This window comes from Ovis aries, chromosome 4, assembly GCF_016772045.2.
Source record: "Ovis aries strain OAR_USU_Benz2616 breed Rambouillet chromosome 4, ARS-UI_Ramb_v3.0, whole genome shotgun sequence".
NCBI lineage: Eukaryota > Metazoa > Chordata > Mammalia > Artiodactyla > Bovidae > Ovis > Ovis aries.
Genome location: NC_056057.1, coordinates 82,631,641 through 82,646,467, shown reverse-complemented (window position 1 = coordinate 82,646,467; position 14,827 = coordinate 82,631,641). Strand labels below are relative to the sequence as shown.

Below are 14,827 nucleotides of genomic sequence, written 5' to 3'. Positions count from 1 at the left end.
CCACCAGGCTCTTCCATCCATGGGATTCTCCAGGCAAGGATACTGGAGTGAGTTGCCATTTCCTTCTCCAGGGGAACTTCTCGACCCAGGGATCAGACCCAGGGATCAAACCCAGGTCTCCCGCATTGCAGGCAGGCGCTTTACCCTCTGAGCCACCAGGGAAGCCCCAGTAGTACAATAGGACACATTAATTTCTGGTAGGGCAGGTGTTTATTTTCAGAAATGTTTTGGCTGATACTCTGGTTTTTTTTTCTTCAAGGTGAATTTAGAATTAGTTTGTCAAGTTAAGTGTTCTTACAGCAAAAGAAATAAAAAGAAATAATTGGTTCTTTTACTGAAATTGCATTAAAATACAGAATTTTACAATTTGATGAATTGTTAATAAATTTTTAAAATTGTCATTAAGGTTTCAGTTCAGTCTCAGTTGTGTCCGACTCTTTGCGACCCTATGAACCACAGCACTCCAGGCCTCCCTGTCCAACACCAACTCCCGGAGTCTACCCAAACCCATGTCCATTGAGTCGGTGATGTCATCCAACCCTCTCATCCTCTGTCATCCCTTTCTTCTCCTGCCCTCAATCTTCCAGCATCAGGGTCTTTTCAAATGAGTCAGCTCTTCACATCAGCTGGCCAAAGTATTGGACCTTCAGCTTCAACATCAGTCCTTCCAATGAACACCTAAGACTGATCTCCTTTAGGATGGACTGGTTGGATCTCCTTGCAGTCCAAGGGACTCTCAAGAGTCTTCTCCAACACCACAGTTCAAAAGCATCAGTTCTTCAGTGCTCAGCTTTCTTTATAGTCCAATTCTCACATCTATACATGGCCACTGGAAAAACCGTAGCCTTGACTAGACAGACCTTTGTTGGCAAAGTAATGTCTCCTCTGCTTTTAATGTGCTGTCTAGGTTGGTCATGACTTTCCTTCCAAGGAGTAAGCATCTTTTAATTTAATGACTGCAGTCACCATCTGCAGTGATTTTGGAGCCCCCCAAAATAAAGTCTGACACTGTTTCCACTGTTGCCCATCTATTTGCCATGAAGTCATGGGACTGGATGCCGTGATCTTCATTTTCTGAATGTTGAGTTTTAAGTAAACTTTTTCACTTTGCTTTTTCACTTTCATCAAGAGGCTCTTTAGTTCCTCTTCACTTTCCTCCATAAGGGTGGTGTCATCTGCATATCTGAAGTTATTGGTATTTCTCCTGGCAATCTTGATTCCAGCTTGTGCTTCATCCAGCCCAGCGTTTCTCATGATGTACTCTGCATATAAGTTAAATAAGCAGGGTGACAATATACAGCCTTGATGTACTCCTTTTCCTATTTGGAACCAGTCTGTTGTTCCATGTCCAATTCTGTTGCTTCCTGACGTGTGTACAGGTTTCTCAAGAGGCAGGTCACATGGTCTGGTATTCCCATCTCCTTCAGAATTTTCCAGTTTATTGTGATCCACACAGTCAAAGGCTTTGGCATCGTCATAAAGCAGAAATAGATGTTTTTCTGGAACTCTCTTGCTTTTTCGATGATCCAGCAGATGTTGGCAATTTGATCTCTGGTTCCTCTGCCTTTTCTAAAACCAGCTTGAACATCTGGAAGTTCATGGTTCACATACTGTTAAAACCTGGCTTGGAGAATTTTGAGTATTACTCTACTAGCATGGGAGATAAGTGCAATTGTGCGTTAGTTTGAACATTCTTTTGCATTGCCCCTCTTTGGGATTGGAATGAAAACCGACCTTTTCCAGTCCTGTGGCCACTGCTGAGTTTTCCAAATTTGCTGACATAGTGAGTGAAGAACTTTTGCAGCATCATCTTTTAGGATTTGAAATAGCTCCACTGGAATTCCATCACCTCCACTAGCTTTGTTCGTAGTAATGCTTCGGAAGGCCCACTTGACTTCACATTCCAGGCTGTCTGACTCTAGGTGGGTGATCACACCATCATGATTATCTGGGTCGTGAAGATCTTTTTTGTGCAGTTCTTCTGTGTATTCTTGCCATCTCTTCTTAATCTCTTCTGTTAGGTACATACAATTTCTGCCCTTCATTGTGCCCATCTTTGTAAGAAATGTTCCCTTGGTATCTCTAATTTTCTTGAAGAGCTCTCTAGTCTTTCCCATTCTATGTTTTTCTTCTATTTCTTTGCACTGATCGCTGAGGATGGTTTTCTCATCTCTCTTTGCTATTCTTTGGAACTCTGCATTGAGAAGGGTATATCTTTCCTTTTCTCCTTTGCTTTTCACTTCTCTTCTTTTCACAGCTATTTGTAAGGCCTCAGACAGTCATTTTGCTTTTTGCATTTCTTTTTCTTGGGGATGGTCTTTATTCCTGTCTCCTTTACAGTGTCACGATCCTCCATCCATAGTTCATCACGCACTGAGTCTGTCAGATCTAGTCCCTTAAATCTGTTTCTCATTTCCACTGGATGGTCATAAGGGATTTGATTTATGTCATACCTCAATGGTCTAGTTGTTTTCCCCACTTCCGTCACTTTTAGTCTGAATTTGGCAATAAGGAGTTCATGATCTGAGCCACAGCCAGCTCCTGGTCTTGTTTTTGCTGACTGTATAGAGCTTTTCCATCTTTGGCTGCAAAGAATATAATCAATCTTATTTTGGTGTTGACCATCTGGTGATGTCCATGTGTCATTTTTAGTATTTGTTCTTCTGTTGTGGAGTCCTTTTAATTTACTTTCTAGTTGTTTCTAATTTGAAGTTGTAATTGTTGCTGGCATGTAAGAAGACTTTCTTGGCGTGAAAGTCGTTCAGTCCTGTCCGACTCTTTGCAACCCCATAGACTATACAGTCCATGAAATTCTCCAGGACAGAATACTGGAGTGGGTAGCCTTTCCCTTCTCCATGGGATCTTCCCAACCCAGGGATCGAACTGAGGTCTTCTGCATTGTAGGCATATTCTGTAGCAGCTGAGCCACAAGGGAATCCCCTGGACTAATGTTTTTTGTATATAGTTTTTCTAATGTATCTTTTTCTTTTTTAAAATTTCTTTTAGATCTGCGGAGATTGTCATGTTTTCTACCAGTAATCTTGTTTTTGTCACTTAAACAATATTTGTTTTTAATTTTACTTACTAAGTTCTAGAACAATTAGTAGTAATGAACATTCTTGTCTTGTGTGCAACATCTGGCATTTTACTGTTAAATATGACTGTAATTGTTTCAGGGAAATGCTGTTATAAACTTTTAAGAAAATATCCCAACGCAAGGTTGCTATGAAATCTTTGCTCTAGTTGTTCAATTTTATTTTTATTTTTTTGCCTTGCCGCATGACTTTCAGGATCCCCAGAGCCCAGATTAAACCTAGGCCCTGCTGTGAAATTGCCTGTTCTAACCACTGGACTGCCAGGGAATTCCCTTTGCTCTGTTTTTCATTAGGAACTGATTGGGAACTTTCTTCCGATGTGTTTTTGGTGTATTGATAGCTTTTTTACTTTGAAAGATAGATGTATGAAATTTTATTAGCTTTTTCAGTCTTTGATTGGTAGACTAAACTGCTTGAGTGAGATATGTATAGATAATAGCTTTGGATTTAGTTTGTGCAAGTTTCGTTTAAGAATTTTGAATTTATCATTTGTATCATGTAAGTATGTGCTATGTGCTGTTGTATGTTTTAGCAGTCAGATTAATAAGTTTTTATAAAATTAAGCTGTAGTTTGTATGGTTTCACATACTCTGGAGCTGTAAAAAGAATTAAATTTTACATTTATTGAAGACTTACTAGAAGTCATATAAAGCCCAACTGGACCCGGACTAGTTTTGTAATTAAAAGTAACCCTTGTAACATTCTTAAATATTCTTTGATGAACTATACTGATTTTTTTCAGCTTTTGCCAAGAAACAGTTTGTTCAGTAAGTAAAACAGCTAAGAATTTATTTTGTATTAATCATACCCAGAAATTATGCAGTATGGAAATTAGCCGTGTTGATTTTATATCATAGTAATTTTCTTTAAGGGAAGAAAGTTGGTTAGATATATCTTTTGGATGTTATTGATACTAGATTCAGAGAGAAGAGAGTAAACATTATTAAATGACAAAAGTATCAGTTCTTTTAAAGGATTAGTTTTCTCCCCAGCACTTTGTTTTTTAAAAATTTTGAAGCTGTAATAAAGTTATAAGAATAAAATCTTCAATGTATTAATTATTCTTATTCTTAGGTGCATTTTATCTGGTGTTTGAATATATGGACCATGATCTGATGGGACTGTTGGAATCAGGCTTGGTTCATTTTAATGAAAATCACATAAAGTCATTTATGAGACAGCTCATGGAAGGTCTGGATTATTGTCATAAGAAGAACTTTTTGCATCGAGATATTAAATGTTCAAATATTCTTCTAAACAATAGGTATGATAAAAGTTTGACATATATATTTAAAATGAATCTTATATATTATCTACCTTGATGAAATTTAAAAATTAGTTTTTTATTGTTGAAAATATTTTTAACATGATCAGTATTACAGTTTGGACTACATCTCAAGTTGTGTTAAATATACTTCAATTAATTAACTTCCCATAATAGTTTGTAATGTATGTGGGATAAACTTTGTTGACTTGTTGAGATTCCTTCTCAGTCTAAGCAATTTAATAGAATTAAGTGGATCAAACCTCTAAAGAACTTTAGAGTCTCTTTAACCTTATAGGGATTGAGGAGTCACAGGCCTGAGTTTGAATCCACAGAGTAGTTTGAATCAATATTCTAGTATCCGTAAACTATATACTAGTTTAAGTGAACTTGGGAAAACTATTTAATCCCTCCTTTTGTTGTTGTTGCTGAATAACAACTGTCATACCTCAGTGGAGAAGAGAAACGGAAGGGAAGACTACTGAGCATTATAAGCACCTCCCGGCTCCCAGTACTTAGTTGACCTTGTGTGATAGTCTTCCAAATGATATGAATGGTTCTAACAATATGATTTAAGTTTTAGATTAAAACCGGATTTTAGAATCTTTCTTAATTTGGATCTTTTTTTAAAAAAGTCACAGTTTTTAAGTGAACTATTTTTGAAGTGTTTATATACATGTACGTACATACCTACATATATATTCAATGTTTATGTTAAATATTTTACTGGTAGCATAACCTGAACTCTGATAATTCTATTGTAATTGCCACTGTTTGTTAAAGTAAGGCATGCCTGATCCTGATTTTGGTCAATAGGAAGTATTCTGTAGAGCATGTAGTCACTCTTAAGAATTGGAAAATTAAATAAATTTAAAATGATATGATTTGGTTTTGTGCATTTTTGGCTGGAATTGAACAGGTAATCTGTATTATTACCAAAGTAATACAAGTTACTTCACATTGTTAATTTTCATTGAAGCGTACTTTTCTAAATAGGAACTGGATAATACTGAGAAACTTGTTATATTAGTACTTTTATGTATAATAATATATATAATAATAGTACTGGTGTAATAGTAGCTGAAATTATCCAAAGAAAAGTACTGATTTTTTTTGCCTTATATTGTTGTAAGCTTATCTATTTGCCTTTTCCTATAGAGCCTTGGGTACTGCAATGCAATCAAAGTTACTAGTTAGTTCTAGAAATAGAGAATGTGTACCATCAATTCAGAATAAACTAATACTTTTTGTTTATTTTATCTTACTTCCATCAGAGGACAGATTAAGCTTGCAGATTTTGGACTTGCCCGATTGTATAGCTCAGAAGAAAGGTAAGAATATTTTCAAATGAATATTGTAGACATTAGTGACCAGTTTTAGAAGCTATATTAAAAATACCTTATTGATATTTTATTTTTTTAACAAATGGGAAATTTTCTTTTCATGGTTAAATACATGAAATAATGTTTTATATCATGTTGGATTGACTTTTATTTATAAGAATTTGTACATTAAATCAGTGTAAAAATAAAAGATACTTTTAATATCTCGAGTTAAATATAATTTTCTTTTAAAAGTTTCTTAAATGAGCTTAGGAATATTTTAAAAAGAATTCATGCTTAAATTTCTAATGCATATTTAGACAGTAAGATGTTTACAATTTTGTGTTTAGTGAAAAACCTTAGTAAATGCTGTTTATGTTACATGTTAAAGCTTATTTTTCTGTTTTAGTTATTATTTTAAACTTCCTTAAACATTTTTTTAGTAGTAGTTATATCTGTAGTTGCGTCTGTTTCTTTTAAATTCATTAGAACCTTTTACTTAAACAACCTACTTCTTTGTGTGGAGTCTCTCTGGCTAAGGTTGGGATTTGTATCCCATTTAGCTCCAAGGGATGATGGTATTGAAATATGACTTGTTTTACTAGGATTAGTCTCGGAAGAATAATACGGAATTTCAAAATAAAATATTTTTCTGAAATAGTGCAGCTTATGTAGATAAACTTTGAATTTAACTGGGTTTAATATCTCCAGTTTAGCCCATTCCTTTCTTGTCAGTGTTGTTTCTTTAAATTGATATATGTTATATATATGTTAAATTCTTTATGACAATTCTGTAATTTACTTAGTGTAATCATAATTGGATATAGTAAAGTGTCAGTTAATTTGGAATTCTTAACAATAGGTATTTATGTTCACTGAATGTTTGCCAGTTTCTGGTTACTTGAAAAAAAATTCTTTTTAAAAATATTTTTTTAGAATTAAAAAGTAGTTTATATTTTAATCTTGTAGTGCCTGTGACATAATTCTGAAAATTATTTTTAGAATTTAGTGATTTTTAGATGGTATGTTTGGGATACATTAGAGTTCATTTTAACCTCAGACCACGGTGTGGACAGTGTTCCAGTCCCCTATATGTACTTTAGCCCTGGCTTTTCTGCCTTTATTTGTTTTACCTAATTAATATTTAAAGGAAAGGTTGTATGCTTTTGCTTGTTTGCTTAAGTTGTTCTAGAGCTTAACAGCTTCATTTCCATTTGAGAAAACAGACCCAGAAAGGGTTGAGTGACTTGAAATATTCAAAAGTGTTGGTTAATATCATCTAGAGTATGTAGCTTTAAGTTTCCAACTTCCACTTATTTATTCTTTCCATCCTATATAATAATGCCTCTTGGTAGAATTTGAAGGAAAGAAATATATAGGTTCATGCTGCTGCTGCTGCTGCTGTCGTTTCAGTTGTGTCCGACTCTGTACGACCCCATAGACGGCAGCCCATTAGGCTCCCCCATCCCTGGGATTCTCCAGGCAAGCACTGGAGTGGGTTGCTATTTCCTTCTCCAGTGCATGAAAGTGAAAAGTGAAAGTGAAGTCACTCAGTCGTGTCTGACTCTTAGCATAGGTTCATAAGTGTATTTAATCCAAAACTTCACTTGCATAGCTGGTTCACTGAGATTTCATTGTAGTTTGGTTATCCTTTCTTAATACAAGTATATGTCTCTCGTACTTTGACTATAAATCCTGTTCCTCTTGTTTTCATGTTAGGTTTCAGTGGAGATGGAGAACAGCTAAATTACCATTTTCCATCTGATGATTCTTTTTATGCAGATATTTGTCCACATGGAATAAGTATGTTCCAGAAAACCTAGAGAGCCAAATTTTATGTCTGAATCCTCTCTCCCATTGAATTTTTTTTTTTAATGGAATGTTGGGTTTCAGTGGAGTGTCAGGGGTTTGGCATGTTAACTGAGACTTGGTCCTCATTGTCTTGCTGAATGGAAAATTTAAAATCCCTTAACTTTGCATCTTCAGGTAATGTATACTGAAATTTTCTCCTTATTCAAATTTGCAAGTTAAAAACTTGGTGTATCATTTTGTTTTACAAGCAAATATCCTATCCTTCAAGGTTATGTAGTTTTAAAAAATTACTTTTTTCAGATTCAAATAATTCCGATTTCTTTAAAATCAGTAAATAAGTAGGCTTAACTTAATGGAATGACTTTAAACATATTATTCCAGCAAATTTTAATAATACTGAAATTCACTGCCTTTAGCAGATTCACTGTAGTATCCCAAATTCTCTAGATATTCCTTGAAATATACAGCAAATGATTTTCATCCATATTTCTTTGTTATTAGAACCAGAAAGAAACCATAATACCCTGATCTAAATATTAAGATAACTTTGAAAAACTTTCTGAGTATAATTAGCTATTACAGATAGGATGAAGTATTCAAGAAATTATCCTAGGGTTTTTTGTTTTAAAATAGAGCAAATTTCAGCTTATCACTGTTATTTGATTTGGTATGTCTTTTTTTGAGTGAGAAAACCTAGACAGAGCTACAGCTAGTCCGTGTAGGAATTGAACATGAAGTAGAGGGTGACCAGTATGAATCTCTTCTGTCCTGTGTGCTACAATAGAAAGAAGGTGAACCACTGGGCTAAAACTAGGGGGAAAATAATTCCCTTAAAGTTGTAGAATCATTTTCTCACTTTGAACATCAGTATTAATGCTTTGCCTTATTTGGCTTTGGGGAAAAAAAAGAACTTGAGAATTGGAGTTTTTGCCCCATTTTTTCATATCTGTTCAGTTTTTTAGTAGCTTGTTTAGGTCCAACTTTTCCCAAGACTTTGAGCCACAATGATAAACCCTCTTTCTGAGTGTTTATTTTACTAGGTCTTGGCCCCAGTGCTTTTCCAAGTAATGGGGTATCTTTTTCTCTTTATGTGATTGACTCATATGAAGAAAAATATCTAGTTTGTATATAAGTTGAAATTAATTTCACCTTTAGATAAGAAACTATAGCTTAGAACATTTACTTCTTCAATGCTAAGAACTCAAAATCCTTAGGCCTAAATCAGGAAACTTTGGCTCTAGGCCTGGCATTGCTATTTTACCAGTTATGGAATATTGAACAAGTCAGTTAATCTCTCTGTATTTCATTATTCTCAACTTTTAAGATAAAGAATTTCAAATACCTAAGATATTTATAGTTTATTGAAAAACGTGTATTATTTCTTGGTTCTGAAAGTTAACATGAATAAAAGATTTGTAAACATTTGAAGACAATATCGCCATCTAGTGGCTTTTCGTAAGATTGCCATTAAAGCCCAAACTAAATTTTCCCAAACCTATGTAGGGTATGAATGGGAGAGCCACCTATTGCTGCTTGTCCAGGTTCTAGATGAAATTATATTCAGAATTAATTGCCTCCTTAGGGCTGGCTTTTTCTGTTCTTGTCTTTTCACTAGAGCTAGAATTATAATTATTTAAAAACAGGTATCATTTAAAACTTTTGTGTTTTATATGCTTTAAAACATAAAACACTTTCATGGTAACTGCTTGATTAATTCTGATCCTTGAATATGTTGTATTAATTATATTAAGATTAGTTGTTGGCCCTTCAAATGTTATATTTTATTTTTGCCAAATAAAATATACTCATTTAGTCTTCCAGCAAGTTGTGTGATACTTCCATTTCTGAATCTCCCTTAAAGCACCTTATCTATCTAATAATATTTTGATAGCATCAAATATTTAAAATTACCTGTGATTTACCATGAAAATTATTTATAAGTCTGATGGCTTTACAATTTATTACCTTATTAGCCACATTAAAGTAGAAGCTTTGAAAAATAACTGGTGGTGGTGTCACTTCCCTAGTGGACTAAACAAATAGTTTCTGCCTTCCCCCCCCCCAAAAAAAAAACAAAAACTGTTAATGAGACTTATTTGCAGAAGATACTCAGTAGAAGTTGAAAATCAGAATATTCAATGTTGAGACCATTATTTCTGGATTTTTATGAAGTTAGTTTCTAGCCATCTAAGAGTAACAGCTTGTTAGAGTTACTGTTTTTTGTTTTCTAATTTAATGTCTGTGGGATTTTGTGTGTGTCTGTCTGCTGGGTTATGGAATTTATTGCTTGGAATTTAATTGTGGGAATAAATTGGAATAAAAATTCTTTTTTTTTATTTTTAGGAGTGTTTTAAAGTATTAATTTATTCTGTAACACTAAGAACCTCAGTGTATATTTTTCAGTGATGTTTCTTTTTTAGTAGGGGTGAATTTGTTTTTTTTCCTGTGTGTGTGTGTGAAAAGACTGGGTAGACATGTCAGTACCACAATTTTTTTAGTCCATGAAGCAAAAAAAAAAAAGTCAGATGTATGATGTCACTTCAGTTTGTGTTTTCTCTTTGTGATCTAAGCAAAACCACCTTTAAGATGTTGACTGCGAGTAGCCAAACCAGTAGACCAAGTTCTAAATGTTTAGTTTTGAGGACTCTGGATTTTCATTTATTTGTGTAACTTTGGATGATCTATTTTCATTATTACATCAGTACTTTAGCTTTCTTGGAATTTAAATGTCCTAGTTTCAAAACAGTTTCAGTGTCTTATACTTTTGTTTTTACATTTGTAAACACAATATCCTAATCATACCATGAAATATTCTCTTGATAACACTATAAATGATTATTAAATTGGGTAATTCAAGATTGGCCTTATTCTCTGCTAATTCCACCTACCTTTGAGTTTTCTTTTTTTTAGAGTCCTGTCTGCATACTTTCTCTGTTTGCTTTTTCCTCATTAAGCACTAAGATAAAACTGAGGCATGACACAATTTTGTGAAAGTTTTGCGTAAATTATCATGAGTTTTTCTCTGACTTTAATAAAACAATAGTTTTTGTTGTCTCTGGTCAGTATTAACTTTAAAAATAGATTTAAAAAACTTACTTGCAATGTTTATTAAAACATTTGAAATATAATTAAAACACCCCTGTCTTTTTTAAAGTTCTTTTGCCAGTTCTGTTCTCTCCCTGGCTCTATCTTCTAGCTCTAGAAATGAGCATTTGCTCAGCCTTCTTAGGGAAATGATAGTCGAGTGAAGTCAGAGCAAGAACCAAGTAATTTTACAGGTCTCGTGTGGATATTCTCCTGGAGACAGCAGTGTGTATTGCATTAAACATCGGCATTTTATTTTATATTATCACTTTGGCTGCACTTTGGAAAGTAAATTGACCTTGTAAGCCTGCATGCAAGGGCAGTCAGTTATAAAGCTATTGAATAAACCTCAGTAGGATAATCATAGCTAAACTAGGCAATGGGCATAGCTGTTGTAAAGATGGAGATGAATTTCATCATAAGATACAGAATTGTTAGAATTTGATGGTTGACATGTTGGTAGACATATTCCTGCCTTTACCCCTATGGTAAGATTTCTGCTTAAGGAACTGAATAAATGACTTATTAATTAGGATAAACTAAATTTATAACAAAGAGGACCTCAAAATTCAGTGGCTTAAAGAGTAAGAAGTTTGTATTTCTCACTCAGTAATCTGGAATAGTTGTTACTTTACCTTGATGCAAAATTGAGAGTATTTTACCATATTATTAGATGAAGTGTTGACTCTGCTTCACGCAGTCATTTAAGGATCCAGATTGGAAGATTTGCTGTCTGTCTTCACATGCCTTCCACCTTCCAAGTCTGTCACCATGTCTGTCAGCTTGAATCTAGAAAAGAGAAAGGAGTGGTGTTGTGAGCCAAGCTAGAAATGGTACCTGTGTTCACTTTCCTTTGGCAAGAACTTGGGCACAAAGCCATACTTAACTGGAGTGAGGATGGGAGATGTCGTGTAGGTGGGCAGCTCCTATCAAGAAAGGAAGGACAGATTTTAGGAAACAGCTTTGTAGTCTCTGCCATAAACTGTGATGCTGTTTGCTGAGACAGGAAATGGGAAGCAGGTTTGCAAGATAATAAATTTCCTTATAAGTTAAGACATAGGTGTTTATAGGACTTCTAAATTTGCATGTGTAATAATGTACAAGTGATCCTAAGATGACAGCAATTGGAAAAAAAAATTACTTATATTTTTCTGTAGCAATCTTATGATACAGAAATTTATTTTTCTAAAAAAATATCAAAAGGAGGAAAGTGGGATAAAATTAGAAGGGAATGGGAAAAAGGCATGAAGAAAAGATTGTGTTTATTGTTATATATTGATAGTTATGGCATAAATCAGTTGATTAAGAATATTAATAAGTACTTACTATATGCCAAACCCTACCCAGGTAATACCTGTTGGCTGCGTATTAAGAGATATAAAAGATTGACCAAGTCCCTGGTCTCATTTACACGGTCATGAAAGAAGGTAGACCATGAACCTATTGGGTAGAATAAAGAATTTAAAGTACTAAATACTAAAAAGCAAATAAAATAGTTTCTGAAGGGTCATTGTGAGCATGGCGGGGGCAGGGGGGTGCTAGGGTAATTTTAGCTAAAACAGTAGGATAGAACTCTTTGTGAAGTAAAAATGACTAAGACCTGAGTGATGAGAAGAGAATAACTTAATGAAGATCTAGGCAGATAACATTCCAAATAGAAGGAACTCAGCAACTGCCAGGCCTGGAAACAGACTTGCAAAGTTAAGGGGCCAAGATGTTTCCCAGTGTAACAGGTGCTGCAGATTACAGTCTTAACACCAGAGGTAAAGTTTAAATTTTATTTAATTACTGTGGGAAATCACTGGACAGTTTAAGCAGCTGACTGATACGACCCGGTTTTATGCTTAAAAACCATAAAAATGGGGGAAGAAGGCTAGAAATGGAGGCAGGGAAACTAGTTAAGAGACTTGTAGGAGTACCAGAGAAAAGATAATAGTGACTCGTACTCAAAGTGAGCAGTGACTCAGATTTCCTTGTAATTGTGGGAAATGGTTGGATTTAGGATCTCTTCGGTTATAGAGTTGACAGAGTTGTTGATAGATTAGATATGAGATTTGAAGGAAAAGAGAATCAAAGATGACTCCTGGGTTTTTGACTTCAGAACCAGGGTTGGTATTAGAAATATGTCCCAGATTTCTTTTGTAATTTTGGTAGGTGTCTATGTAGTAGATTCTGAAGGATACATGACATTTGGTCATACAGTGAATTTACTTAGCTGAACTCTTCCCATGTTTTCCTCATATAAGTTATGCTCTAAAAGAATTAAGTGTAGACTTCATGTATTGTTGGAAAAGTGAAGTATTTTTGAGCTTATTTAGTTATTTCCCTTTATGTGATTCTTTTTTCATTTCTTAAGAGGATCTTTAACAAAGTTATCAACTATGGTTTGTGAATTTTACTTTGGATTATCCAGAATCTCTAAATACATCAAGGGCCTAAAATCTTGCTCTGATCATCTGCCTTGCCTTTTACCTGTTTAGACCAGACAGAAAACCGAGCTGCCTGCCAGCCTGGGGATGCACTATTAAGGCAGTGCTTGCTTTGTTAGAAGTACAGTGCTGCTTGTGGGGCAGTAGGGTAGGGAAGACCATAACCACATCACAAGGTCCCTAAGGCCCCCAGTCTTAAAGGCAGTGTTGGAATCTACTACTGATAATCTTTGATCTCTGTTCTGTTGATACTTAATTGAATGTAAAGAGAAATGCCTGGATGGTACTTTGTTTTATAAAGTGTATACATCAGTTTGAATACTTCATAAAGAAAGTATTTTCACAATATAGATTATACTAGTGTTTTAAAATAGAACTTTCTGTGTCAGATTTACAGTTAAATGTTTCCAGTATTTACATAGTTTTAATTTTTCTTCTGATAGAAACTAAGCATTTGGATATATTTGGAAAAGCTGCTAATTGGTATACATTAAATTCTTTTGCTGTGTACCTGGAAGTATATTCCACTAGTCTCTGTTAATCATTTTTGAAAATGTACTAAGTATTTTCACTTCTGAATTTGATGAGTTAATAGAAAAGTGAGCTAGTCTAATTTTAACTGCTAAAGATGACTGTTTCTGAATGTTGCATAGAACTTGTTATATAGTATTGTTAAAAAAGCAAAATTCAACTGAGTAAATTTGAAGATCTAGTTGGCTTATTAAGCACTTCATGGAATCAGGCAGCATCCCATCTAGCAAGTAGAAAGGAGCTCCAAAAATCTGTACAAAATGGAAGATTTTTAAAGGCAGAGGGGGCAGGGACAAGGAAGTTACTCTAGCAGAAAGCAGATTGGTTGTAGCAAGGTTGTTTTCCTTTAAGGGATGGTGGGGGTGTCTGTGTGACAGATTACCTCACTAGTGCTGACCAGGAAATTCCAGACTGATTGATTAAGATGAAGTTTCTGGGATGGCTTGAATCTGCAGTTAGGTTAGATATTAAGTCTTGGTTTGCTGGTGTGGGGCTTACACAAGTAGCAGATCCATTTTGGATCTGTTGTTTCTTTTTAAACTATGTAAAATAATCTTTCATTTAAATATGAACTTTACTAATCTTAATTTGTATAATCTTTCCGCATATTTCACCCTTTAAAAAATATATTTAAAAACATTTCTAAACATAAAAAGATTAAAAGTTAACTATTTACTTGACCATTTTAATTAATTTAAACTTTTTTCTTGAGACTAGTTGTACCTTAGTAACAAGACCACAGGTTTCATATGCTCACAGACCCTTGAAATGTTTTAGAAAACTACTTATCATATTTTTCTAATACTTTGCCTCCCCTCTGCCACCAGCTAATTCTTGTATATCATCTAAAGTTGGGGCCATATACATTAAAAGTTCTTCCCTATGTCTTAGCACTGTTCTGGGCTTAGTTTGTGGGGTTCATGATAAAGAATGGTCTCTGAGGCCTTTTGACTTTCTTGGAACATAGAGAAAACAAAATAGTTCAATACAATGGTAAGTATTGTGTAAGTTTAAGACTATGAAAATAAACCTCTCTTTAAAAATAAATCTGTTGTTAAAAAGAGATTAGACCTCATGGAGACGGATCTTTCACTATGTTTTAAAGGAGGTATAGGTTTGAGTGAGAGTAAAATGGGAAGGCACTTCAAATTTAAAAAGAGGTAGGACATCAAGAGGTGAACATATTTTTAAATGGTTAAATCCAGCTTAATTAGAATAGCTAGAGTATAAGAAAATTCCTCATTATGTGAAGTGATGCTAGTAAAAACAAGCAAAAATCACTAAGGAAAG

General features: G+C 34.3%; 1 protein-coding gene across 4 annotated transcripts in view; it reads left to right on the top strand.

Annotated features, from left to right (window-relative positions):
- The window catches only part of CDK13 (cyclin dependent kinase 13), a 134,289-nt gene that overhangs the window by 90,206 nt on the left and 29,256 nt on the right, over positions 1-14,827 (top strand). For all 4 annotated transcript variants that reach the window (XM_027968753.3, XM_027968752.3, XM_042249225.2 and 1 more), the window contains exons 6-7: positions 4,170-4,359; positions 5,634-5,690. In XM_027968753.3, coding sequence (XP_027824554.1) covers positions 4,170-4,359; positions 5,634-5,690 — 247 coding nt within the window. The remainder of the gene's footprint in view (positions 1-4,169; positions 4,360-5,633; positions 5,691-14,827) is intronic.